This window comes from Monodelphis domestica, chromosome 3 (genome assembly GCF_027887165.1).
Source record: "Monodelphis domestica isolate mMonDom1 chromosome 3, mMonDom1.pri, whole genome shotgun sequence".
Classification (NCBI taxonomy): domain Eukaryota; kingdom Metazoa; phylum Chordata; class Mammalia; order Didelphimorphia; family Didelphidae; genus Monodelphis; species Monodelphis domestica.
This window is the reverse complement of record NC_077229.1, coordinates 161,100,546-161,127,755: the sequence shown is the minus strand read 5'-3', so window position 1 is coordinate 161,127,755 and position 27,210 is coordinate 161,100,546. Positions and strand designations below refer to the sequence as shown.

The 27,210-nt window shown below is 34.7% G+C and overlaps 1 protein-coding gene across 2 annotated transcripts in view; it reads right to left on the bottom strand.

Moving 5' to 3' along the window:
* Positions 1-27,210, bottom strand: part of ANGPT1 (angiopoietin 1) — a 307,136-nt gene that overhangs the window by 89,388 nt on the left and 190,538 nt on the right. The window contains exon 4 of one of the 2 annotated variants that reach the window (XM_056823190.1): positions 20,640-20,869. In XM_056823190.1, coding sequence (XP_056679168.1) covers positions 20,640-20,869 — 230 coding nt within the window. Of the gene's footprint in view, positions 1-20,636; positions 20,870-27,210 lie in introns of both variants that reach the window. The other variant, XM_001369530.4, reaches the window with a different exon arrangement.

Genomic DNA, 27,210 nt, shown 5'->3' with positions numbered 1-27,210 from the left:
GATATAGATTCAAAGAGTAGGGAACTGAGAATGGAGAGCATTGTTGGAATGTGTGACAATGGGCAAAAGCATGGAGTGGGGAAATACAACATTATGTGTTGGAAATAGCAAATAGGCAAGTTTAGCTGTAATACACAGATGATATGAGAGAGAATAAAGTGAAACCAGTCTATAAAGATAGAACAGAATCAAATCATGTAGGGTGTAAAATGCAAAATGGGAAATTTAAGGACATGATGGATCCCTTGAGTATTGTTATACATCTAAGAACAGCATGGAGAGTGGAAAGAATATCAGACTGACAAGAATGGTTGGAGCTTGAATCCTTGAATTTCAACACTTACTAGATGTATGATCATAGGTCACAACTTTGCTGTGATTCAGTTTCTTTATTTATAAAATGGAGATTAAAAATAGCAACTCCATCACAGGGTTGTTGTAAGGATCAATTTACAATCCTGAAAATTGTCCTCTAAAAGCTAGCCATAATTATTATTATAGTTGTTTTCCATGCCATATTAATAGAATTTTGGGGGGTGGATTTGCTATGGAAGTTTTATTTGTTTAAAAAGTCATAGACAAGAATTATGCTAGGAGAATTGTTCCCAAGCATGAAAAGTTTGCACTTTGAACTGAGGGAAAGAATGTTGATGAGATCAGAATTATCTACTAACATTTATTAATAAATTATGAAGTCCTTTTTTAAATCCTATTTACTCTAATAAATACATGCATATAAAATACACACGGCAAAGCACTTTGGGGCTGAGAATAGGAAGGTTTGTAAATAAGTTTAACAAAACAAACCAGAAAAGTTGGTAATCCTTTTTATGTTATCTCTCTCCACTATCAAATTTTTTCTAGAACTTTTCACATAATCTTTCAAAATAATCTGCTATAGTAATCAGATTTTTAAAAAGTCACTTGAAGCTTGGTGTCATAAAAAGGGCTTTGAAATTTGAATTTGAAGATTGGGGTTCTAATCTTGATCCTTATATGTACCAACTGAGTGACTTTATCAAAGTTAATTCATATCTCTGACCTTCATCTTTTGGGGGCTGACTATATGACCAGAAAGATTCATTGTAGCTTAGCTTTAAATTATAACCTGATGATCTCATAGACTAGTTTCTTAAATGGAATTGAAGTTTCTCAACAAGAAAAGGAAGAAGAGAAATAAAGAACTAGCAGAAAATTTAAAGTTTTAAGGCATCCAGCACAGAAAGAAAGGAACACTATCAAAATTATGAAGCTGTATGAAATGTCTCATTGATAAAGTTGTTAGTTATATAATAAAGGACCATATTAAATATTTACCCACTGTTATTCTTAGTCATTAAATTAAAATAATTTTCCTTAAAATTTATAAAACATTGGCAATCTTCTAAGATATTTTATTATGCATGGGAATTCTATTATCATTCACTTGACTTTTTCAAACCCTGACAGTTAAGATTAAGAAACTTTTGATACACTTTATTTTAAAGTCTCTGGTTAGCTAATAAATTCTGATGATATCAGTCATTCTGATGCTATAAATGAATATTAAAAGCATAGCAAGAAAATTACAAGTCAAGTTTTGAAAAGTAACTTTAAATACTTCAATAATCTACATTTTTGTGTTGGACTATGTCTGGAATTTCAAAGCACATTATTTACCACTTTATCAATCATCTAAATTAATAAATTTCATATTTATGGAGTGAATAACTCCTTTAGAATGAATATATTTACATTTATACTGGCATTTTAAATTAGGTTTCTGGCAAATGAAGGAACTGAACTTTGTAACTTTACAAATATCTGTCAGATGTGTTGTGGAAACCTTACAAATGACATTGTGAGACTTACTAATGCCACATTCATCTGCCATTTGCACTGCCAAATATGCATTAATAAAGTATTAAAAACAAACAAAAACAGAGGAAAGCTTCAGATCCTTTGTATGGATAGCATTTGCCAACAGGAGAGATGGTGTGAAGTTGTAGTAGACAGAACAGTTCACTTAGAACTGGGAAGATGAATTCAAATTCTGCCTTATTAAGTATGCAACCCTGGGCAAATCCCTTAATTTCTATTAGCATGTTTCCTCATCTATAAATAATTATAATAATTAATAAAGAAAAACTTCTTATAATTCTGAAGATTAAATGTGATAATATATGTAAAGTGTTTTGTGAGCCTTAAAACTCTATAGACATTTATTATTCATATATATGTATATGTACATTTGTATGTCTGTATATATATATCTACTCTCAAATGAGACTTATCCATGGCCATGGATATATATATATCAGAGGATGGACTTGAATCTATATAGTATGGTACGGTGGGCAAAAAAAGAGTCTCAGAATCAAGAAGTTCCAAGTTCAAATCCTACCTCTGGCATATATAGATTATATAACCATTAGAAATTCAGTGAAACGGTAGACAAACATTTACTAGGTACTTATTATGCCACAGGCAATGTATTAAACTCTGAAATATACAAAGAAGGCTAAAAACAAATTTTGCCTGAATGTAGCTTATTTCTAAAGAAGACAGCATGTAAATATCTAGGAGCATACAAAAGACATTCAAAATGGGTAGAAGGTAATCTCAGAGGGGAAAGAACTATCAATTGAGGGGACCAAGTAAGGTGTGCTTGTAAAAGGCAGTACTTGAGCTGAGCCTGGAAAGAAGCCAGAAAAACAAAGAGCCAGAGGTCAGGGGGCATGGGCGATAGTCAGTTCAAAGTGAGATGGTGAGATGAGAAATGAGATATAGTCTTCAAGGAACTGCAAGTACACCAATGTGTTTGGTTCTTAGATTGTGGGAAGGGGAAGAAATGCAAGAATCTCAGAAGGGTAAAAGGGATTCAGTTCATAAAGATTTTTGAAACCTGAAGATGATAGGAAGTCATTGGAACTCACTGAACAATTATTTGACCCCTTAATGTTCTAGGTAATTCTAGAAAAATATAAGTTGCTGAAAAGGACTCAATTTGCAGTAATAAAGGGGATGTCTTCACATGGGTCTTCCTTATAAAAATGAAATTACAATGTAAGTTCTCATCCTAATCATTATTGTATTATTAAATTATTGTATTATTAATTTTAAAGTTTTTGTTTCACTTTAAAATCTTGCACACCTCAAGAAAATAAATGTTTAATCCTGGGAGTTTTGGTACAAACATACAAGAAATTGTAAACAAATGAGAAATATTTTATGGAGTTTTTTGTTATCTTACAGTTTATCTGTGTTTTTAAAATAATTTTACATAATTACTCTAAAATATGTTTCCTAAACATGGATAGATAAATCTGTAATCCAACTGTCTATTTTATAGATGAAGAATCTGAGGCCCAATGAGTCTATCTATATACTTTGTCTAAAGGGTAATATCATGAAAAGCAAATGCTATTTTTTTACCCAAATTCAAAAGCTGTTGAGTAAATAATTTAGAATATGAAAACAAAGGTAACTTTGATCTAGATAGGAATCAAATGAAAATGATTTTTTCACGAAAATTTAATATAGGGCATTAATGATAGTGGGAGCTTAATAAGTATTTGATGAATCCGTGGTGCTATTTTTGGTCCATTCTGAATTAATTCCCTGAAAGGAATATAGTTCCTTCTCACTTCTTTGCGTTTTCCTCTTCCTCTCTGGCCTTTTGACTCCAGGAGAAGTAGCAGAGACCGTATCTCTCTCTCAAAGACTACCTCTCAGTTACAAGAGGTGACACAAAGATAAAGAAATAAGGAAAAATGTAAATATTTTAGAGCATTTTAGAAAGCTAACAAATCATCTTTCTTAGATTTTCTATGTTCTAAAATATTACTCCTGCTCAATCATAAAAGTGATTTATGTATTTTTAAGAAATATTCCTAAGTTGTAAATGAGGTGACTAGAAACTCCCTAATGACCACAGGCAATCCCTCTGTCTTATTGGGGTTCATTTTCCACAGCTGAGAGATTTGAACTATATTTAGATCTGAATTTAAGATGATCCTATGACTCCATCTAAATTTTTGTCTCATTATAATCAGCGTATTTATGATGCAGAAAACAACTGGTTTAGACTAATTATATACCATTAAATTTGGACATTTAGTTAATAATCATGTGTTAGAGCCCTACTATGTGCTAGGAACTAAGGGAGATCAGGAAAGGAGGTTTCCTGTAGAAGTTAAGATTTGACTCTGGGACTTGAAGGAAGGGCAAGGTTGAGGCTAAGGCACACTGGTAAATGGTATGGGAAAAGGCCTTGGGTCATGACTTGAAATCAGGACCTAATAAGGTCAAAAGAAAATATTATTTAACAGAGTAGGATGATTACAGAAAACAGGGATATAAGGGATGTTAAGTACATGTCTTCAGACACAGCTGGTTTAACTATTTTATAAGAACTGGTTAGTTATTAAATCCACAACGTACAAAAACATAGCCTAAGAAGTGTATGTGAAGTGAGGATAGAAGGATATAAAATATGTCTCTCTCCTATCCATAAAAATCTTAACAATTTATTCACACTGGTTATTTATATGTATAAATATCCCACATGGAAATGTAGATTTTCTACATGGAAGAGATTATCATTTATCATATAAACCTTAATTGTCTTCACTTCATTGTGAGCCAACACAAGATCCTAAGCAGCGAAGGAGCAAACCTTTTGTCACACTAGAGACTTGGTTTCAGAATCTAATTGAGCACTTTAGTTATAAAAAGAAGAATTAGAAACACCTTATTATCATAGAATAACTTAATTTTAAAGTTGGCTGTTTCATTAGCATCAATTCAGTCCAATTCATACCCCAAAGGAAACTCACTATTACATAACCAACAAATGGTTATCCAACATTTGCTTGAATAACTCTAGTCAGATGGAACACACTTTCTTCTAAGATGTATGTTTTAATACCTCTATCTCTATTTGAGTTTAACACCACTGCTCGAGGCAACCCCCTGAGACTGTTACAAAGAATGTATCAACCTGCATAGGCAACAATCACTTCTTCATTTGGGAATTCCCCATATTAATGAAATCATGGGTCCCAACAATTATTAATAATCTCTTCCTCTCTCCCTAACCCCCTCTCTTCCTGTCTCTCTCCCTCTCTCTATCTCCCTGTCTCTCTTTGTCTCTCCCTGTCTCTCTCTGTCTCTTTCTCTCTGTCTCTCTGTCTGTCTGTCTGTCTGTCTGTCTCTCTCTACCCATTTCTCTCTCTCTGTCTCTGTATTTCTCTCTCTCTCTCTCTCTCTCTCTCTCTCTCTCTCTCTCTCTCTCTCTCTCTCTCTCTCTCTCTCTCTCTCTCTCTCTCCCCCATTCTGTTTCTTTCTGTCATCTAGTAATTTTTCGATTTATCTATATAATGATACACATCTCCCTTTAAAGGTTTAAAAAACTTTCCTCAAAACAACCCTATGAGGTATGTAAAGAGAATAATGTGATCCCATTCTTCAAAGGGCTATGCAATTTGACTACAATCATATTGGGAAGAGCCAATACTAGAATCCATGTGTTTTCCATGAACTCTATTCATTCTAGCAAGAATAATTATTTGTGTATGTACTGTCTCTTCTCCTAAACTTGAGCTTCTTGTTCATTTACTCTTTAAATTGTATTGATATATGATATTTGATATTTATTCATCAAATTAATAAGTGACTGTATGAATAAGAAATTAAGAAGTGAGTATTTTAAATTAAAGAGTTTGGATGTATGTGGTTCAAAAGGGAGAAGCAAAGATTTCTGCCTAAGTCTCAGCCGCAAGTGGAATGCCAGTTACATCATTAGCTGGGAAAGATTAGAAATGGAATATTGGCTATTATATCAAAAATGAAACAGCTATTTTTCTTTGAGAACTAGGGAAATCAAACCAGAGGTTTACTATAGCAAGAGAAAAGAGAAAAGAAACTCCAATGGAAAAGATCATTCTTTCCTTTAGTTAGTAGTAACAGGCAAATCTCTATTATGTGATGGGGAAGAGTGGGGGAACTAGCAGGTGGATAGCTCCATCTATCACCAGCAATCATTCACTCCCCCATAGGCAACCTGAGATCCAGACATGACCCACTGTTTACTTTATTCAATTTTGTCTTACACCTGCCAAATCAATTAGAATCCAACCCATGTAACTGCCATAAGACTGACCACAGGCAAAACCATGAAAGCCAAAGGCTCAGGGTCATTTCAGTTGAGTTGAACCCTTAAGAAAAAACTCTTCTGGAATGTAGAACTGGCAATTACTAATCTTAACAACACTAGGAAAGATCAAGAAAAACAATTAGCCCTAACAGAAAAGGACATTTTCAGAATGACAGAAGAGAATCCTATCCAATTTCGTCACTAAAATTGCTTTAAAGTGATAAGATCTTTTTTGGGGAAGGCATATGGTATTCTACATTGCTCTCCTTAATGTTGACCTAAGCCCAGTTTAATCCTCATTATTGACCAAACATCCTTACATATCTTTAGTTTTGTGCTGTATTAAGCTTAAAGATTCATATCCTTTGAGAGTGTATGAGTACTGACCCTTTTCCCTAACTCTACCTAGAGAAGTGTGCCTCTAATGTCCAAAGCTTACACTGGCATTAAAGCTGCTTAAGCACAACTGAAAAAGAACACACTATAAGCTAATTCAGAGGAAAAACAAATAGGTCCTTTGGTGAAATGAAGCAAGTCAACTGTTTTTATCGACTAGAAATATATTTCAATCAATTGTACAAACCTCACATTCTAGGATTCTTCCTTAAAAATTCTAACTGTCTTAGAATCTATACTAAGTGTCAGTTTCCAGGCAGAAGAGTGGTAAGAGCCAGGTAATTAGGTTTAAGTGACTTGTGTAGGGTCACACAGCTTTGTTTGAAGTTACATTTGAACCAAGGACTTTCTGTCACCAAGTCTGGCTCTCTATCCACTGTACCCTTTTGCTGCCCCAGTATTTTTCTTCTTTTTTTAAAAAATGATAATAGAGTACCAATTTAAGAGCAAAGCAGTATGAATTTTAGAATGAGTATAGAACTAACTATTCTAGAACCATCACTGTTCCCTGCCCCAAAGACCTAATAATTATGTGTATTTTTGTATGCAAGTATGTAGAAAAAAAAACCACACAGCTATATTCCTTTGCTTTTCTTTGCATTCCCAGGACTTATCACAGACAACAGGCAATTGTCTAGCTATTCTACTTCTATGTACTCTCTCGTAGAAGAAATGCCAAACTTGATGTCTTCAGTTCCATTGCTTAACAAAGGAACGAATTCCCATTTGCCCCCTCAAAGAATAAGGCTTTTGGAGGTACATTATCTGCTTGCAAAATCATGGACAATTTATGGAATATAAATCATTTTCTCCTATATTCCTTATGAGATATGACCTGGTGTCCCAGAAATAATAGTAGATTTGAATCAAAGGGCCTCCCTAGGATGAATCTTGAAATCAGGAGATCTAAATATGACAGGGGACAAGTCAAAGAGAATTAATTTATGTTTTCATAAAATGCGGAGAGGACTTAAACTACCTTCCACTCAGAATTTTGGTCATAGATGCATTATATAAATGCCAGATCCTAATCATATTAGCAGTGCCCGTTGCCTAGCAGAGTTTATATAGAATACTCTACGAATGTGTATCTCTTAGATGTAGGGTTTGTTAGGTTTTATAAGGAAGGGACAAGAGCTTAGCTCTAATGACTCATTGGTGTAATCAGATTGCAATCCCTTCTGAAGATAGCCCTGGCCCAGCTTAGGCTATGGTATGTCCGATGGAGTTGGTGAGGGATTGTTGGGAGAGGGTTATTACTGGCTTGTCTCCAGAATGATGGATTTCTTCAGTTTCCTAAAGCCTTAAAGGTCTTCTAAGGACTGCTGTTCACATCACCAGAGGGAGCATTCATACCAAGGAATCTTGGATCTTCGAAGCTTCCATGGATCCTCTGCTCAAGACCTTTTCTGATGCCTTGCTCTGACCTGGATTCTGGAAGGATGTCCATATAAACTGTCAGCTCTGGCATACCTTACCAAGCAGAAGAGGCCTTGAGTCACATTCTACTGATGGTCTATGGGTCTTCTGTCAAAAGCCCAACCTATTTGAGAAAGTAGGGTGTCATCCATAGAAGGCTGGCCACCATGTAATGATTTTTTTTTAACCCTTACCTTCCATCTTGGAGTCAATACTGTGTATTGGCTCCAAGGCAGAAGAGTGGTAAGGGCTAGGCAATGAGGGTCAAGTGACTTGCCCAGGGTCACACAGCTGGGAAGTGTCTGAGGTCAGATTTGAACCTAGGACCTTCCATCTCTAGGCCTGGCTCTCAATCCACTGAGCTACCCAGCTGTCCCTGATTTTTTATTTTTTTAACCCTTACCTTCTGTCTTAGAATCAATACTGTGTATTAGTTCTAAGGCAGAAGAGCAGTAAGGGCTAGACAATGGGGGTTAGTGACTTGCCCAGGATCACACAGCTAGGAAGTATCTGAGGACAAATTTGAACCCAAGACCTCCCATCTCTAGGCCTGACTCTCAATCCCCTCAGCCATCTAGTGGCCCCCAATGATTTTTATTAAAATATAGGGAAAAAGTGGATGGAGGATCTCCTGAGAGTCAGTGTTGCTGTGGCTAGAAGATGGCTCTTGAAGCCAGGAAAATGTGGAGTAAAGTCCTGCCTCTGACCCAAACTGGCTTTTGTGACCCTGAGTGGGTCACTTAAATGCAGAGTTCAAGGAGATGCTCCAATACTCTAAGTACCTGAAGACGTTTCCATTTGTATTAGTAGAAGAAATTTTCTTATTTGAGCATATCAAGGAAATCATGAATCCAGTCTCCAACCTCAGTATAGAGAAGTTATGATTTGTAAAAAAGGTTCTAAACTCTAAAGCAGACATCCAAGAACAGAATTTGGAAGGGGAAAAAAACATTCTTGAGCACAACAAAGATCTGCCCCTAGAAGGTAGCATTAGGACTTCATTTAGCAGCCCACCAGGAAAGGGCTCTGCTGATACCTAATTATGTTTTTTTTTTTTAAGCCAAAGAGATCAGGAGAAGCGATGAGAGACAGAAGAGATAAAGAAAAAAAGAAGAGGAAAAGAAGGAAGACAGAAGTAGACAGCAGAAGCAATGGTGTGAGGCTACAATTAGGGGGTGCAGGGAGGAGAGCATTGGAAGTGGTGATGGGAGGGGGTGGCTCACATTGGCAGAAGCACCAGGCGGTAGAGATTAAAAGTGGTGATGGGGGTAGTGGCTACAGTGCTAGTAGTAGCAGTGTCTAGGGATGATGAAAAGCAGTGACAGGGCAGATAAGCTCCAGATCCTTTGACAGTAAAGAAGAAAACCAGCCACAGAAAGAGCAGACAGAACAGCTCTGCTGTTTGGGTGAGAGGGAGGGCCAACAGCCACTTCTACCTCAAAGACATCCGTGTGCCACACAGAAGGCATGGTAACCTGGACTCTTCAGAGTGACCAGGGTGAGGGGAGGGAGGGAGGAGAAGTCACTGATTAGAGAAGTATGGTCACAAGCTCAAGTATTCTGTCCCATCGCCCAGGCCAGAGATAATTTAAAATGGCAAATTGGGTGTTGGGAAATTGGTGGAGGCAGGTGTTTGTCTTTGGTAACAGTACTAAGGAATGATAGGTGAGTGCTCATTGAAGGCACCCTACCCCCAATGCTCTTGGGTGAATCCCAAATCAGACTTAAATTGTAATTGGGAATTATTTAACAAAACAAATAAAATAGAATTGTCATCTTTCACTTGTATCTTATTTTTCATGATTCCATTTGGGATTTTCTTGGCAAAGATTCTGGAATGGTCTGCCATTTTTTTCTCCAGTTCATTTTATAGTTAAGGAACTGAGGCAACCAAGATGAAGTGACTTGCCCAGGGTCACACAATTTAGTCTGAGGTCCAATTCATAAGAAAAGTCTTTCTGACTCCAGGTCTTGCACTATCCATTATGCCATCTTGTTGTCTCAAAAATTCACTTAGGAAACCACATATTAACATCATCTATTGCAAAATGCAGTAATACTAATATGTGATTTTCAAAGTGAATATGTAGCCAATGGGAAACTATGTATAAATTAGATTAAAAGTGGTGATGGGAGTAGTGGCTACAGTGCTAGTAGTAGCGGTGTCTAGGGATGATGAATATATAAATGTATAGAATGTGTAGAATGTATAGAATATAAATGTATAAAATGCATAAATTAGTGACTTTTGTTTTTGTCTTGATAACATCAGATTCTTTGAAAAATCTCACATTATGTACTATATTATAATATATGTTAATAATAATAAACTTGAGCCAACAAGAAGTGGTTAAGTCAACAACTGATTTGAGTCAGAAGATCTTGCCCTAATGTTGAATAGGTGAATGGCTCTGGGTAAGACCCTTAAGCTCTTCAAACCTAGGATCCTGGAGGATAAAATGGACCTAAAGAACTCTGTACTACATGTGGCACAAGTTGCAAGATGTTGTATAAACTGTAAAGTGTTATAAATATGAGTAAGAGTTAACTCTCTTAAATTCTCCCAATTTCTCTTACTTCATCCACAAAATGGGCATGTAAACATTGACCCTCCCTGCCTTAAAGGTTTGTGGTCAGGATTACTGAGATCATGAATGTAAAAAAGCTTCGTAAACTCCTAGCTACTGTATAAATTTCAGTTAATGCTATTTCTTTGATATAGAAATACTAAAGCACTACTTTGCAGAGCAGAAGGAACATTCTCAGAGGCTCTGGCAAAGGATTCTGAAATCAGCCTGCCAAGAGAGCAAGGCTTCAAGCACAGGTTGGAATCCTGACCTCTGAGGACTGACCTAGTTAAGTTTGGAGAAGTCAGTCCCCATGAGGTCAGCTATCAGGTGTTGAGGGTTTTTTTTTTGTTGTTTTTTTGTTTTTTGTTGTTGTTGTTCAAAGCAACTCATTAAACTATGATTTGGATGGATTTCAACCTGGACTGATGGAGGGAGCACCCACAAGGATGAAATCATGTAGTATGGTACAGAGAGTACAGGATCTGAAATCAGAGAACACAAGTTTATATCTGAAACATATTACCTATGTGACCTTTGGCTAGTCACTTAAATTTGTTGTTGTTGTTCTGAGTTTATTCATCTCTAAAAGGAGAGAGTTATACTAGATGATTTCTGACTAAAATCTCTTCCATTTCTACAATCTTGTGAAGCTTCTGAAGTATTGGCACGTGTACATATACATATATGTGTATATATATATGTGTATATATATATATATAGTAGGAAAATAGCCTACGTAAATGTATTTGTGGAAAGCCAAATGACTTTAGGTCATGGGTGGTTTATCATAGTTTTAATATGTCTCTTTAATGGTGAAGCATAGAAATCCTTGTCAAGACATGAATAAATCTCTCCTTTATTTCATTTTATTAGCATATTTCAGTTTAATGCTTAGCTCCTTCCTGAAGATTTAGTAACGCACCTGGGAATAAATAAATCCTCTGACTAAATGCTCTAAGATCAATCTAAACACAGACTTTGCTGAATCCGCAGTATGTTGATTTTTTGTTAATTGATTTCCCACCAACCAAAAGAAAATACCAGCAGTGACACCCTTATGTGTATCTGTGTGTTCTCATTGCCCAACACTATTTATTCAGAAGGGTGTTTCATTAATAAAGCAATAGGTGATATGTCAGTGTTTTCTCCTTTTTCATGTAGGTTAATATTCCATGTAATGTCTTCAGTGTGACTTTACTGGCCCATTCTCACAGAAATGGTACCTCATACATGTGGAATAGATTAGATGGTAGCGTTGATGACCTGTTGTGACAAGACAGGTAATTGATTTTAGTCTAAGTCATTAGGAAAGGAAATCAAGTTCTTATGCAATGTTACAGACACAGGATGTGCCTTGCACTACTGAATGAATGAAGAGATGGATAGCTAGCTAAATGGAAAAATAAATGAGTAAATGTGTACTTGGAAAAAAATAAATAAGCTTGCTTTAAAACTCATTGTAGATCAAAGCCTGATGATGGAAGCCAATTACTGTACTAACAGTAGTTTATGATTCCTTCTCTTGTAACTAATACTTGAGGAGATAGTATATGGGTTCTGGTAGGATGTTTAAATGATCCTTGTTGTCAGTTAATTAGTATTTATTGAGATTCTACTATATGCCTTACATATTACTAAGTATTTTAGTGAGCTTTTTAAAAAAATACAATAGTACTGAGAAACAAGTAACAATTTTTGAGGACCTTGAGTTGTATTAGGAAGGCAAAACATCTATGGGAAAACTTGCAAAGCAACCAAAACAAATTAAATTAATGGATAATTTGCATTCATATAAAATATATAAATATTTAGTGTCTGTCCAGGAAATATGTGTGCATCTACCACATATTAATCTAGCTAAAATTAAATATAATTTATTTAAATTTATATAAATATAACCATATACATTTTTCTATCTAAATAGATTGATACATAATCTATACATTAGAGGAGTAGTCCAGATAAATGTTTAAAAACTGGCTTTTGGAGGTAAAGGATGCAAAACAAATGTTTGATTCTAATCTGTTTTATTAAACATTTTCCCCATCACTTTTTAAACTCTAGACAAACAATAAAATTAAGTCAAACCCTGATGTGCAGTGTTTGTCAGTTTCTGTGGTGTGAATAATCCCACTTAAAATTTAACAATAAGTAAGCTATCATTAGCCTACCACCATTATCATCTGTATGTATATGACAATGTGTTAAGCTATATGTATTCATATATAGAGAGGTTTACTGTAGATGACACATGTATTTTATGTGATACATGTTTTTATGTGTGTGTGTGTATATATATATATATATAGAGAGAGAGAGAGACAGAGACAGAGACAGAGAGAGAGACAGAGAGAGAGACAGAGAGACAGAGATAGAGACAGAGATAGAAACAGAATGGGGAAGGGAAAGAAGGAGGTGGAGTGGGAGAGGGAGAAAATAGGCTAGATTAGTTAGGAAACTAGAAACTCCTTTAATGACTCCACCCAAATGTTTACATTAAATAAAGTCCCATATTTTGAATAGTAACACTCTACCAGTGTTATTAGATGAGTGATAGGCATCACTATGTCTCCAAGGAGTTAAAAATAAATGCCATTCAAATGGTCAAGGGATATGTATAGGCAGTTTTCATATGAAGAAATCAAAACTATCAATAATCATATGAAAAATGTTCTAAATCCCTCCTAATTAGAGTAATGCAAATCAAAACAACTTTGAAGTACCACCTCACACCCAGGAGAGTGACCAATAGGGCAGTAAAGGAAAATAATAAATGTTAGAGGGGACGTGGCAACATTGGAACACTAATGCATTGCTGGTTGAGTTTTAAATTGATCTAACCATTCTGGAAGACAATTTGCAATTATTCCAAAAGGGCTGTAAAAGAATGCAAGTCCTTTGATCTAGCAATACTACTACTGGGTTTATATCCCAAAGAGATAAAAAAAAAATGGGAAAGGTCCTGTTTGTCCAAAAATATTTATAGCTATGTTTTTTGTAGTGGCAAAAAATTGGAAAATGAGGGGGTGTCCTTCAATTGTGGAATGGCTGAACAAATTGTGGCATATGATGGTGATGGAAGCCTATTGCACTCTAAGGAATGATGAATAAGATGATTTCAGAAAAAAACTGGAAAGAACTACATGAACTGATGTGGAAGAAAATAAGTAGAACCAGGAGAACATTATACACTATAACTGAAATATCATGGAATGAGCAAATGTAATGCAAAAGCAATGCAAAAATCCCAGATAAGTCTAAGGGTCTTATGAGAAATAATGCTATATTCAGCTAGAGAAAGAACTGTGGAAATAGAAATCCAAAAGAAAAACATATGATTTATCACTTGTTTGTATGGGTATTTGATTTGGGGTTTTGGTTTTAAAGGATTAGTCTATTACAAAAATGAAAAATATGGAAATAGAATTTGAGTGATAATATATGTATAACCTAGTAGAATTGCTTGTCAGCTACAGAAGGAAAGAGGGAAAAGAGGAGAGAGACAAAAATCATATGATCATGGAAAAATATTTAAGTAAAATAAAATCAATTAAAAATAAATGTCGTTCATAAGCAAATGGAGAAAGTCACAGTGTGGTGGGAGCAGGCAACAACACATTCAAGATCTCTGAAAAATAATTCTAGTAAAAGATGCTATCAAGGAAATGAATGACTCAAAAGGAGGAAAGGCTGATAATGTAGTGAGAGTAAGAGACAGGCAAGGGACAGACTGAGAGCTACAGTGTTGTCTTCAAAATATCAATAGAAAGTTAAAGGAAAGTGCTAATAAGTATTAAATGTATCTCTTGTAGCAAGCTTTTTGGAGAACATGGACAAAAGTAATACGGATAATAATCATAATAACAATAATAATAATATTTTCATAGAACTTGCTATATGCCAGGTACTGAGCCAAGTGATTTACAATTATAATTTCATTCATGCTGAACATTTACAATTATTATGTCACAACAACCCTAGGGGGGTAATTATTAAGGTGGAATTATTATATATATAATATATACAAATATATTATATGCATATATATAAATATAAAGGTGGAATTATTAACCCAATTTTACATAGGATACTGAGGCTAATAAGTTAGGTGACTTGCCCACTGTCACACAACTAGAAAGAGGTCACATTTGAATTCAGGGTTTCCTGATTCCAGGTCAGTCACCTCATCTAGTAAAAATGAGGGAATGAAATACTGAGAATAATTTTATTTGAAACATTTTGTTTAAAAATGTAATTGCCAAATAAAATTAGAATTACTATTTTAAAACTAGAACAAAAATAAGATTTAAGTAAAACTTTGAATTCATACTGCATACAATTTTCACATACATACACACATATCTACATTCAACATGTAACCTTAAAGTTATTCTGCTTTTATGTATTTTCTTTCAGCCTAGCCTTTCTTTTCCTTTTTGGGTATTTAAAAAGTGCTTCAATTACACTTTCCTTTCTGTTCCTTGTATAGCCCTATCACTATAGTCCTCTCACTAAATTCTCCTGCCCCTTTGGGCAAAAATCACAGATAGCATCAATAAAATTTTTGTAATAATTGTGCTTAGGAAAGTTAAATGAATTCTCACATTGGCTGCTTCCAAAAAATATGCCTCATTTTGCATTTTGAGTCCATGATCTATTTTTTAAAAAATATTCAACATAAAAAAAATACAGAAGAAAAGACACAGACATTAGCTATAATATTTTTGGGCAATAGTTTAACTCTTGTAAATCAATTGTTATAATGAGAGCCGAAAGTGACTCAGGCAGGAAACACTTGCTTTTGATCCACATTAAAATATCAGACTGCCCATGACAATACTAGTTTTAAATATTAACTTATTTGTAAAATCTTACAGAGGAAGATTTTAGAATTTAATTATAAACAATATTGCCTTATAACAGAGAAAAGAAGTGAAGGGTAAAACTAGCTTAAAGAAAGCCTGCCAAAAAACCCAACTAGTCATAATTATCCTGAGGGCCTTTAAGGATGAAGGTGGAAGGTGAATGAATAAAAATGGAAAAGATCAGTATAGATTTTTATAATACCTTTTTTTGTCAATCATGGATGGGGACGGGTACTTGGGGCTGTGTTGGTGCCTGCAGATTTGCTTACAGAAAGGAGGAGTCTGTGACTATGGGCTCCAAGATACCTTCTCCAACTAGAATACCCAGTGAGGCTAGAGAACTGACCAGGTGGTTCTGATTAGAGTGGGATCAGTGCCTGTTAATCCAGGAGCTCTGGAATCAGAGATATGCAGTCTTTCTCCTCTTAGTTGAGCTTCCACCACCTCTGGACCACCCAGATTAAGTGATTTGCCCAAGGTCACAAAGAGTAATAAATAGAAGAGTCAAGTACTTTTCCCACTGGGCCATACTTCCTCTTCATATTTATATATTTTACATACCGTAAAATACAGATGTACTTATTCCTATTTCTAACATTACCTTGATCCACTTAATCCCTACTATGCTCCATGCACTGTTAAACACCAAGGATACAAAAAGAAAAATAGTTTCTCCCCCCCCCAAAAAAAAGCTTACTTATGCCCAAAAAAACAAATGGAAATTCTAAAATGATTCACACAGTGGTTGGTAGGATAAGGTTCCATTTAGCTAGTAGAAATTAGGATAGACAACATAATGCTCAGAATGAAATACGATTTTGAGGAGATCTCCAAGAATTATTATTGAGGTAATCTGAGTTGGATTGAGCTACTATTGCCCTGGTATATTTAATCTGATATAGAAGGCTAATTGTGATAATAAAAGGCTATTGTCCTTGTTAAAATTTCAATCACAGAAGCAGATTTCAGCCTGTCCTTTGCAAATGCTATTTGAATGCCTTCTGGGAATATTTTAGAAGCCAATCTACATTATGTAGTGCTGCTGTGTTTAAGCCAAATAGAAATGCAGTACATGAGAGAATGGGCATTAGAGTTTGGTAATGGGGATACCAGTATGTTAAGAAAGTATTCTTTTTCCAAGATCATTCAATCAAAGTGCTGTCTCCTCCACTGTAAAAATTACAGGCTGGTATTTGAAGTTGCAAATTACATAATTAAAAAAGAGAACTAACCACAAAATTTCAATCTCTACCCTAATTCATCCCCCCAAAACGTAATCTGGCAAAAGTTGAGAGGAGACTCAACAATTGGCTATTTTCAAAAATTATTATTTGGTTTTCATTGGGCTGATTATCCTTGATTCACATAAAATCTATTTTTCAGAAAATTACCATATAGGCAATTAAAAGGAAAATAAAGGCTTCTTTCTAAAACCAGGAACTTTCTTGTTAAATTGTTCATTTTACAGATAGAAACATTAGTTAGGTAGGGCTTTCACTTTAAGAACATCATGGAAATTTGAAAAATTTCTGCAGAAATAACCCCCTCCCTTTCCCAAACTTTTTTGTGAAAATTAAAGTGGTGACTTTAGATATTTCTATTTTTTTCCCTTTTCACATTTAATTTTATATTCACATATTTAAAACAGAATACCTTTACCAGGTTGATGAAAAAAATAAACTATTGAGAAAATCAAGTTGTTTCCTCTGATCACTTGCTATGTATGGCCTGAGACTCCTAATCCAAAGGATTTTCAAAATTTCAAGTAATCTCATCCCCTGATAGAGTGATTTACTTTGTAGGTTCAATAGATACTGCAAGGGAGGTAAATTCCAAGCATATGGCAATATTATTTTGAGAACGGAGCCAAAACACTCCTCAGCACTGGGAAGGAAGAAAATGCCTCATTTCCTCTGGCAAAGAGGCCAAAGTACCAGACATCACGATCAAACATTCTCCAGCATAGCAATTGTCCTTGGAGAAGGTCAGTTGTTGAATCCATATTTGTCTCGGTCTTCATTTTATTTGTCAGATGATGTGAGCAGGAAAAGAAAAGATATAAAGTGCCTAAAAAGCCTACTTTCCATTGTCTGAAACACACAGAACTTGATTTTTGGAGAATGGGAATGGGGAGATAATAATGCCTAGAGAGCTAGATTTGGAGTCTTGGTTTGAATCCTGCCTCACACTTAGTGGCTGTGAGATTTTCTACAAGTTTCATATATCTGTTGGCCTCAGCTTCAGCTTCTCTAAAGTGGGGTGAAAATCAAATGAGCTAATAAGATGCAATATGCCATAATTATAACCTCCATCTTACATAGCATGTGAACTTTTGGGAATTGAACTTTAGGAATTATTTAGTTGAATCCCTTTCTTTCACAGACAAGGAAATTGAGGTTAGAGATATGTGCAGGCTTGCCATTAAATTATGTGCACCTGGTGAACAGGATTTTTGCCTTTCTATTCCAAGTGCGTAGCATAGTGCAAAGTAATTATAATCATTTATAATTACATACACAATCATAAATAATAACAATAAAATAATATATTAATATTATTGTATACATATATTAATAATTAATTAATAATTAATATCCATTGACTGGTTGCCAAAGATAACATAACTATGAAGTAGCAGGTCAAACCTACAGCAACTAATCCCAATTCTAGTGCCTTTTCTATGGAAACACAATTGAAGAGACTATACATACTTTATATAGCTTTAATATTATCAATAATTTTTTATGATGAATGTGATAACTAAGGTTTTAATCATGGTTTGGGCAAAATAAATTTAATGGTGCTATATGAAACCTGATAAATAGAAGGAGCTTTTTGACTTTATGAATCTGATTAAGGAACAGACCTTTTTTTTAGAATGTTTTAATAAGCTTATTAGACTTCACCATAACTGAGAGCTTTTGGCCTTAAGGAAAATCAAGGTTTCCATTAAAATTAAAATAAAGATAGAAACTCTCATTCAAGTCAATATACTATTTGCAACAAGTTCTTAAGCTCTGAAGTAATTAATCACTTTAATTAAAGATCAAGAGAAACATCATTTGAAGAGATTGATTAGAAGAAAAACCAGGAGGGGATGGTCACGATAACAGCACCCACAGCAAAATAAGTTGGAACTCACTTAATAGAGAGAGACAGAGACGAGTGAAATATTGGATGTGAATCTAAACTTCCTCAAGAAGATACACATCATGTAAAATAACATATAAAAAAGAATTAGAACAATCTTAGCACTATTTTTGAATCTGCCTGTATATTTCAACTATATTCATTAACTAGCTAGGAAAAAAAATCTCCAAAGCTAGGAGTGGACTCCTTAATTTGACAAGAAACCCTGATTCTGAAATCATACTCATATCTAAAGTAGTTACTTCATGTTCCAGGCATTACTATATATTCCTTATAATGCAAGGACTCAAAAGCAGAGTTCTATGATAAACATAAGGACATATGAGCTTTTCAAGAATCCCTAGAAACTTTTGTCTTTAAAGTCAAGACAACTCTATTTGAAACAAATCTCAAGATGATAAAGACAATGTGTTTTTAATCATTTTCAGAATGGCATTAGACTCAATATAAGAATAGGATATGGCTCATTCATATTAATGTCTAATTTTTAATGCTCATGAACTCTGATGAAATTCTTTTTTTAAAAAATCAGATCAAGTCTTCATTCCAATGGAATTTCAATGACAATATCAGACATTAGGAAAACGGAAACTGGTAAACGTATTTTTTGTCTTTTTGGTCTTATTTGGTTTGTTCAGGCCCACGCCTGAATACTGCTCTGAGAATCTATTATAAAATTTTTAAATAGTCTTACAATATGTATTAAGGCTTGTTTAACATAGCTAAGCAAAATAAATGCCAAGGTAGGCTGTTATGAAAGTATAATGGAAATGATATTAACAAATCATGTTGCTATATTAGAAATAGTATAGAGTATTATGCTAGAGGGAAAATGTGATATCAAGGCAGTTATTTATGTGATCTAATTAATTTGTATAATTAAATAAAATATGCTTCAATTTTTAAATATTTGAATATAAATCATACATGATACTGATACAATTTTTTGTATACTGATAAAATGTTAATTAAATGAGTTATATTAATTTCATGAATTTCCATTTTACTTTGTGAAAGTCTAAAGAGATTCTTACTTTCTGAAACAACTAAATAATTTGCATATGATCTCAACTTTTTATTCACTCCCATGAATAAAATAATTTTAGGGTAACAGATTTTCAATTATACAATTCTCGGAGATGATCTCAAGATACGAGTTTAGAATAACTCCACAAAGTGGTATAGAGATTGTGAAGGGAACAGGAGTAGTATTTTTACTGATATCTTAAATTTCAGGTCTTTCCTAATGCTATAAAGTATCAAAACCTTGGAATAGCAGACATAATCTTGTTAATTGGCTTCATACCTCCTCAATTAAATGACATGTATTTCCCACTTTTCTTGAGACCAAGAAATGCTTTATTTTCTCTTTATATTCCATGACTTTACCTCATTGTCTGGCACACTGTTTGACTAATAAATTCCAAATGAACTGAATTGAAATAATTTTCTAATTTTGATCTTTCTTTATCCTCCGTCATAGCCAATGTTGTGCTTTCCAGATACTTTTCCTGAACGTGTTATAAAATGAAAGATGTTGGTTATTAAGTTTAAAGATAAGGTGAGAAGAATTCTGTGAAACTCATAGATTAATAAGTGGTTAGTTAGGCTGCAAGAGATCTTAGAGATGATATAATTTGACTTCCTCATTTTACATGTAAGGAAACTGATATGCTGACTTTTTCCTTCTATATTCACATCAGTTCTAACCATATATGTGTGTGCCCTTTTCATCTGTTAAATTCTTACCTATGTGTTAGGTTAAAAGTCATTAAAATAATTTTTTAAATTTTTAATTACTTTTTCATTCACTTTACTTAAATAGACCAACAAAATCCTCAGATCTGAGAATTATTTGTAAAAACAAAGGCAGATAGAAAAATTATAAGAAAGATATAAATACATGAATTGCAATAACAAAGAAATTCTCTTACTCAAATATCTTACTCCAAAGCTTAGTATTTTCTGAAATCCTAAAATCAGATGATTTTATTTTTCAATTGCTTTCCTTAAGATCAGTTGAAAATGATGATTTAGATTGGATTTGTGTTATTTTTAATTCAAATATTTGAAACCCCAAAGTTAAGAACACATCCTTACCACCTTCTTTAGTACAAAGATTGACGAGGTTATGAACTGTGTCCATCAACTCCAGCTGTTGCTTCTGAAGGACACTGTTATTACTGGTTGCCCTGTTTAACTGTTTCTCCAATTCCTGGATAATGTATGTCTGGCGAGTTACCAAGCTTTGCAGGTTCTCCTTCTCTTCCTTTAAAGTGTCCAATTCTTCCTTGTGTCTTTCTTCCATTTCTAGGATTTTATGTTCTAATAGACTAGAAACAAAGAGGTAAAATAACATTACTTAGTTCTGCATAAATATTGAGCTCCTATCTGCTGTTGATTAATGGTGTTCCAGATACAGTTAGATTGGATTTACAATGAACAAGCTTTTATTTTTAGAAACAAAAATTAAAATAAACAGATTGGATTTAAGAAGGTATCCCAGAACTACATCTTTAGCAACATATGATGACTTCCCCACACACACACCTAAACCCCAACCCCTCCTGGATATAGGTTATTTCCTGGAAGTACGTTATACCTAGAGAGGAGCTTATTCTGGCCCAAGTAATAATTGAAGCCAGGCGAAGAAATATTTTAACTTCCATTCAGGGACTGACTCCAATAAGAAAGATCTCATCTGATATAGTGAGACCATGCTAGAAAAGAAACATATGCATGGCAGTAATCATGATGTTTTGTATTTACATAGTTCCATTTACCTGGTGTTTTCAAAACATTTACTGACACTGATGAATTTTTGCAATGGCTCAGTGAGATAGTTAAAAGACAGAGGAACCATTTAATCAGGAAACAGTACAACTAGAGTCTCACTAGGGAAGATTTGGAAAGAAGATAGATGTCTTTGCTAAGTCTTATATTCTACTCACTAGAACAATCTATCCCTCTGCCTAGATGTTTATATTTATCACAATATGAAACTTGAATATATAACTCTATCATTTATCTATCTATCTATCTATCTATCTATCTATCTATCTATCTATCTATCTATCTGTCTGTCTGTCTGTCTGTCTGTCTCTAAATACTTGCTGCCAATGAATTCTTAATTGATAAATCCAATGGGGATTTTTATCAGTTTTAATATTTTTTAATCTATTGACTTAAATAAATATTGTTGACCATTCTTTTGTGAATTTCAAAACTATTCCACCCTAATCAGACCATTCTTTAGAAGATCAGATTTAGCTATTTCCTGATCAATAACAATAGAGATACTTGGAATAACCAAATCAGGACTTGGAAACTACATTTCTCCTCCCTTCTTAGTTTAACAAGACTAGAAAGGTCTGCATTAAACTCAAGATTTAATTATCTGAGAAAATGCCCTAAAACAGACATGTACAAAAAAAAAAAACAGACCTCTGGGCTGTCCTAAGTCAAGCTTGAGCCACCATTGGCATATGTGAGACTCAGGAAGGTAGAGAGAGAACAGCCTTTGGAGTTCTTCTGACTTCCTGTGGCGAGGGCTACAGTTCAGTTTGATCCTGGAGCTTGAGCTTGGAGGAGCCCCACAAACAGCTTTCCTTCAGACTGATAAGGACTGACCCCTTTCTCTGCCTTGGCTTTCCAAGGCCTTAATGCCTGCTTTGGCTCAGCCTGAACTAGAGTGGTTCTGAGTTAAACTCCTTTCCTTCTCTCCTTCTTTCCTTCTTCTCTCTCTCTCTCTCTCTCTCTCTCTCTCTCTCTCTCTCTCTCTCTCTCTCTCTCTCTCTCTCTCTCTCTTTCTCCCTCCCTCCCTCTCTTTCACTCCTATGTATTTAGCCTTCATCTCTCTGCATATGACTGAGTTCTATATGCCCAACACTCAAGTTTCTATTCCAAATGCCAGTTCCAGATGACCAATTGCCTGTATTATACATTTCAATCTAGATGTCCCAGAGACTTAACATTCCTGAAACCATTTTTTTACCTTAAGCTCTCTACTCTTCCCTATTTCTTTCAAAGTCATCACTGCTGCACATTCATAATTTCAGCATTATTATTTATTCTATCCTTTCCTTCACTCCACATAGCTAATCAATTGTCAAATATGTTTTCTACCTTAACAAAACATTTCTTTCATCTGATCTCTTCTCTCTATTCTGGACACTATAGCCTTAGTTCACGTTCTCCTTATCTTTTGCCTCGATTATTGTACCAATTTCTTCATTAAGCTCTGCCTCAAGCCTCTCATAACTCCAGTACATACTATATACATTGCTGCTAAAACAGTTTTTTTTCTAACTACAGAACTTACCATGTGACTCCATTACTCAGTCAGCTCCAAGGGCTTCCTGTTACATCTAGGATAATATGTGAAGTGTTCTGTTTAGTTTTAAAACCTACAATTTGGTGCCACCTATATTTCAAGTCTAATTAGACATTGCTTCTTTTCATTCACTCTTTAGTCAAGACCAACTAGCTTTCTATTTCTCTCAGAACTCCATACTCTCCTCTCTAAATATACCATTGAATTAGACATGCTTCTTGTTTAAAATATACTACATCATTTCAGCCATGAGAGAACTGTCAAATCTTTAAGAAACATGCACTTTTCTTATTCCCTACTTTTGTGTGCTCCTCCCCAAACTACCTTATATTTAACTATTTAGTGTGTTTATATATGTATTTATTTTATGTTTGCTATATAGGTTTTTATATTTATTTGTTGCTTCTCCTGTAGACTATAAGCTCACTGAAGGTAAGTATTTTTCTTTTTTTTCTATAATATACCTGGCCTTTGGGAGGTACTTAATAAATACTTATTGGTTGACTAATTAGTTATTTTACTTGGCTTGGACAAGGAAAGACTTCAACAGGCTGAAGGCTTGGACTTACATATGTTGTAAGAATAAGGACTTTTTATTTATTGTATTTGCATCCCCAGAACCTAGAATAGTGTCTGTCCCATAGTTGGCACTTAATAAATGTGTACAGATTGATTGAAATTAGCATTTTCATTAAGTACCCTGGAGTTTTTAAATTGAAATTTATTTATTTGTTTATTTGGTACATTTAAATATCCAGGTAATTCTCTCTTTCCCTTCCTCCATTATCTCTGTCTCAGAGTTGATACTAAGTATGGGTTCCAAGGCAGGAGAGTGGTAAGGGTTAGGCAATGGGGTCAAATGACTTGCCCTTGAGGTCAGATTTGAAATTAGGACTTTATCTCTCTAGGTCTGTCTCTTTAATCACTGAGTCACTTTGCCTAACTGCTCCTGCTCTGGGATAATTAAGCTAAATTTTCATTCAGAATTCCTCACAAGGTACTTGCCTTGCATATTTTTTTTAAAAGGGCTATATGCAGAAGCACTTTTGAAGCCTAGCAATTGTCTAGAAATAAAAATAAACAGATTTTACATAGTGTCTAATGTATATTACACTAATCTACTAGTAACCTACAGGGAATCTGACTCAGTTCTTCAATTCAGTTTTCAGAAGAGTCAATCAGTCCCTAGCTTACAAGGTGTTAGCCAAACCCAATGAAACAAGGTTACGTATTCTTTTGCACTTCTTCTACCTTGGAAAAAGACATGCTGAATCATTCCTGGATATTTTTTTTAAAGAGGCACCAGGGAGTTTTTTAAAGTTAATTATCAGATTCCAAAATAAAGCATGCCTCATGAGCCCAATTCTCTGCCTGCCTGTCCTGGGGGACCAGGCTGTTGTAATGGCTTCCTGGAACATACAGAGGAAAAGATGAGATTGTGTGAAGATTGGATTTAGCTATTTCCTGATTGTAACAAGGAAGGTTCTTAGCTTTTTCTTGACAGTGAAGATAAAATTGTAACCCCCTGTCTATTTTTGAATTTTAATCCCCAAAATGTTAACTCAGTATTTAAAGTAGATCTACTCATTTTAACTACAAAAAGGTGTTAGCTAACTACAAAGGTGTTAACTAACCAAAAAAGGTGTTAACTAACTCATTACTCAAGTAAATGTAATTATGGTAGTTTATTTTTACAATAGAGGGAAGATATTAGGGCTGAGAGAAAAGGGGAGAGAGAGCTCTGGCTTCCTTTGAACGAGATAGAAATTCTAAGGCATCAGTCAGGGGAAAGGGGTCTCAAGATGACTGGGCCTTTCTCGAAGGTTCACATCTCCATAAAGGGCAAGGAACCTAAGTCAGCCTTTCACTCACCATGGTGACCATCTAAAAAGAAAGCAGTCTGAAGTCTCTTTACAAGCTCCTCCTGGAATGCAGTTCCACAGCCAAGTTATCTTCACTCCAAGTCTGAGTGTCTGTCTTCCAGTCTCTCCTCAAGTGTCTGGCTTCCAGGCCAACTCCAACTTCTTCTTTACTCCGTGCCTGAGTGACTAATCTTGATCACTACTAGCCCAAGTGACTGCTCATTTCAGGTCCAACTCTGAGTGACTGAATCTATCTATTGATACATCCTTGTGTGCCTCTGTTTCCTCTATTTAAAGACCTTTTGCTCTTGTGTCACCTCCCCTAAATTTTACGTCTACTAATCGCAACAGACACTCCTCTTCGGGACTGTCCACTCAGTGTATGAAATGGGTGTTCACACCTTTTGAGTTAGTTAACACCTTTTTTGGTTAGTAAATTCCCTTTACTTGAGTAATTCATTTTGAGATTTAGAAATTAAATTCCTGGTGACCACCAAATTAGTAATTCAGTCCAAATATAAATCTAACAATTATATTGGTCACTTTGCTTATGCACTTCCACTAGTAAACCCATTCCTTAACTCTGGGATGTATGACTCAGTCATCTCATATACCTAGGCAAGAATTTTACAGAAGCCACCAGCACCAAAGCAGCATGTGTGTGTGTGAGAGAGAGAAAGAGAAAGAAAGAGAAAAAGAGAGAGACAGAGACAGAGACAGAGATACAGAGACAGAGAGACAGAGAGACAGAGAGACAGAGAGACAGAGAGAGACAGAGACAGAGAGACAGAGAGAGACAGACAGAGAGATAGAGATAGAGAGACAGAGAGACAGAGAGTTTAGGAGGAAATGTCAATGTCTGTGGATATAGATACCCACATTTATGCCTCCTTTGATGGTAGCCTTATTACATGATAGAAGCATACACTACAAGAGGAGAATTAACAAATCTTTTCTCCCTTTTTATATCATATTTCAAAGGGAGAATCAAGTTCTCCTAATTCTGCTGAGAACTATCAATGATACAACTTAGAAGACTGGAATACACTGATTTGGGGGAAACATGGTAATTCTATGTATTCTTGGCTCCCTTTTGGAAATGAAACTTGGGTAAACCAGCCAAAGCAAGATGAAAAGCAATGGATCTAACTGGCAAGTAGAAATTGTTAATGGGAAATACTTTCTTTTAATTCAGCAACATATTAACATTAGGGAAGTTCACAGAAAAGGTTTTTATCTGCTGAAAGATTAAAAAATATGATTATAGATCATCTGTTGGTTAGTCTACTTGCTCCAATATCTTGGGATGCATTCCAACAGTAGATTTCAGAATTGGTGACTAACATATCAATTATTTCGGGAAATATATGTGATAGTTCTATAGTCCCCACTTCTTAAAAGAGGGGGAAGATGTTGAATTTTTTTTCTTTCTTCCTATTTTTCTTCCAGCTTTGCTTCCTTCCTTCCCATCTTTAGTCTCCTTTCTTTCTCCATTTAGCTATTTTTCTTTCCTTCCTTCCAAATGCCTTTGCTTCTTCTCTTTCTCGTACTAATATTATTCCCAATATATCACTTTCCCTCCAGGTACCCCAACGAACAATTAAAAAGCAAAAGGGAAAATACCTTAATAACAAACTGACCACCAAAACAAGTACACAACTATAACTAAAATGTATTCCTCATTTTGCATTTTAAAGCCATCACTTCTGTGGCAGGGAATGGTTGGCATGTTTTATCTTCAGTTTTTTTGACTTTTGGTTTATCATTACAATGAGCAGATTTTTGAAGAAATGTTACTCTATAATGTCATCATTATAAAAGTTGCCTCACAATATGGAAATGTGTTGTAGCTTCTAGATGTTTCAGTGGGATAAGAGTCATAACTAGAGATGGGAGGTTCTGAGTTCAAATCTGGCCTCAGACACTTCCTAGCTGTGTGACCTTGGACAAGTCATTTAACCCCCATTGCCCAGCCCTTCCTACTCTTCTACCTGGAACCAATACATAGCATTGATTCTATGATGGAAGATAAGAATTTCCAAAACAAAAGAAAACTTAATCATTAGTTCCTGTAAGTAATAAAGAGTAAGATTCATACTGTTTTTTCTAAGAATATTGTAGTTACATGATGCTAGAAAATAACATAAAATGTCATTATCCCTTTGAAACATGAAGAACTGTAGCCTCTCCATTTCCTCAATCAATCAATATGTAGTATGCCGTTTATTTAACTAATCTCTTTTTACTCAATTCTTTTATTTATCACTTGTCAGTGGACAGTAAAGAATATGGCATTATATACAACATGAAGTATACCATTCTTGTCCCAAAGGTTCAAATTTAAGAGTTCAAAAAAACAGCTAGTAGGAAGGTATTTAGATTATTATATAAACCACTTAGGGTATTGTAATGTTTTGTTTTAATCATAGTACCATCATATAATTGGAAGAGACTTTAGAGTCAGCTAGTCCATCCTCTA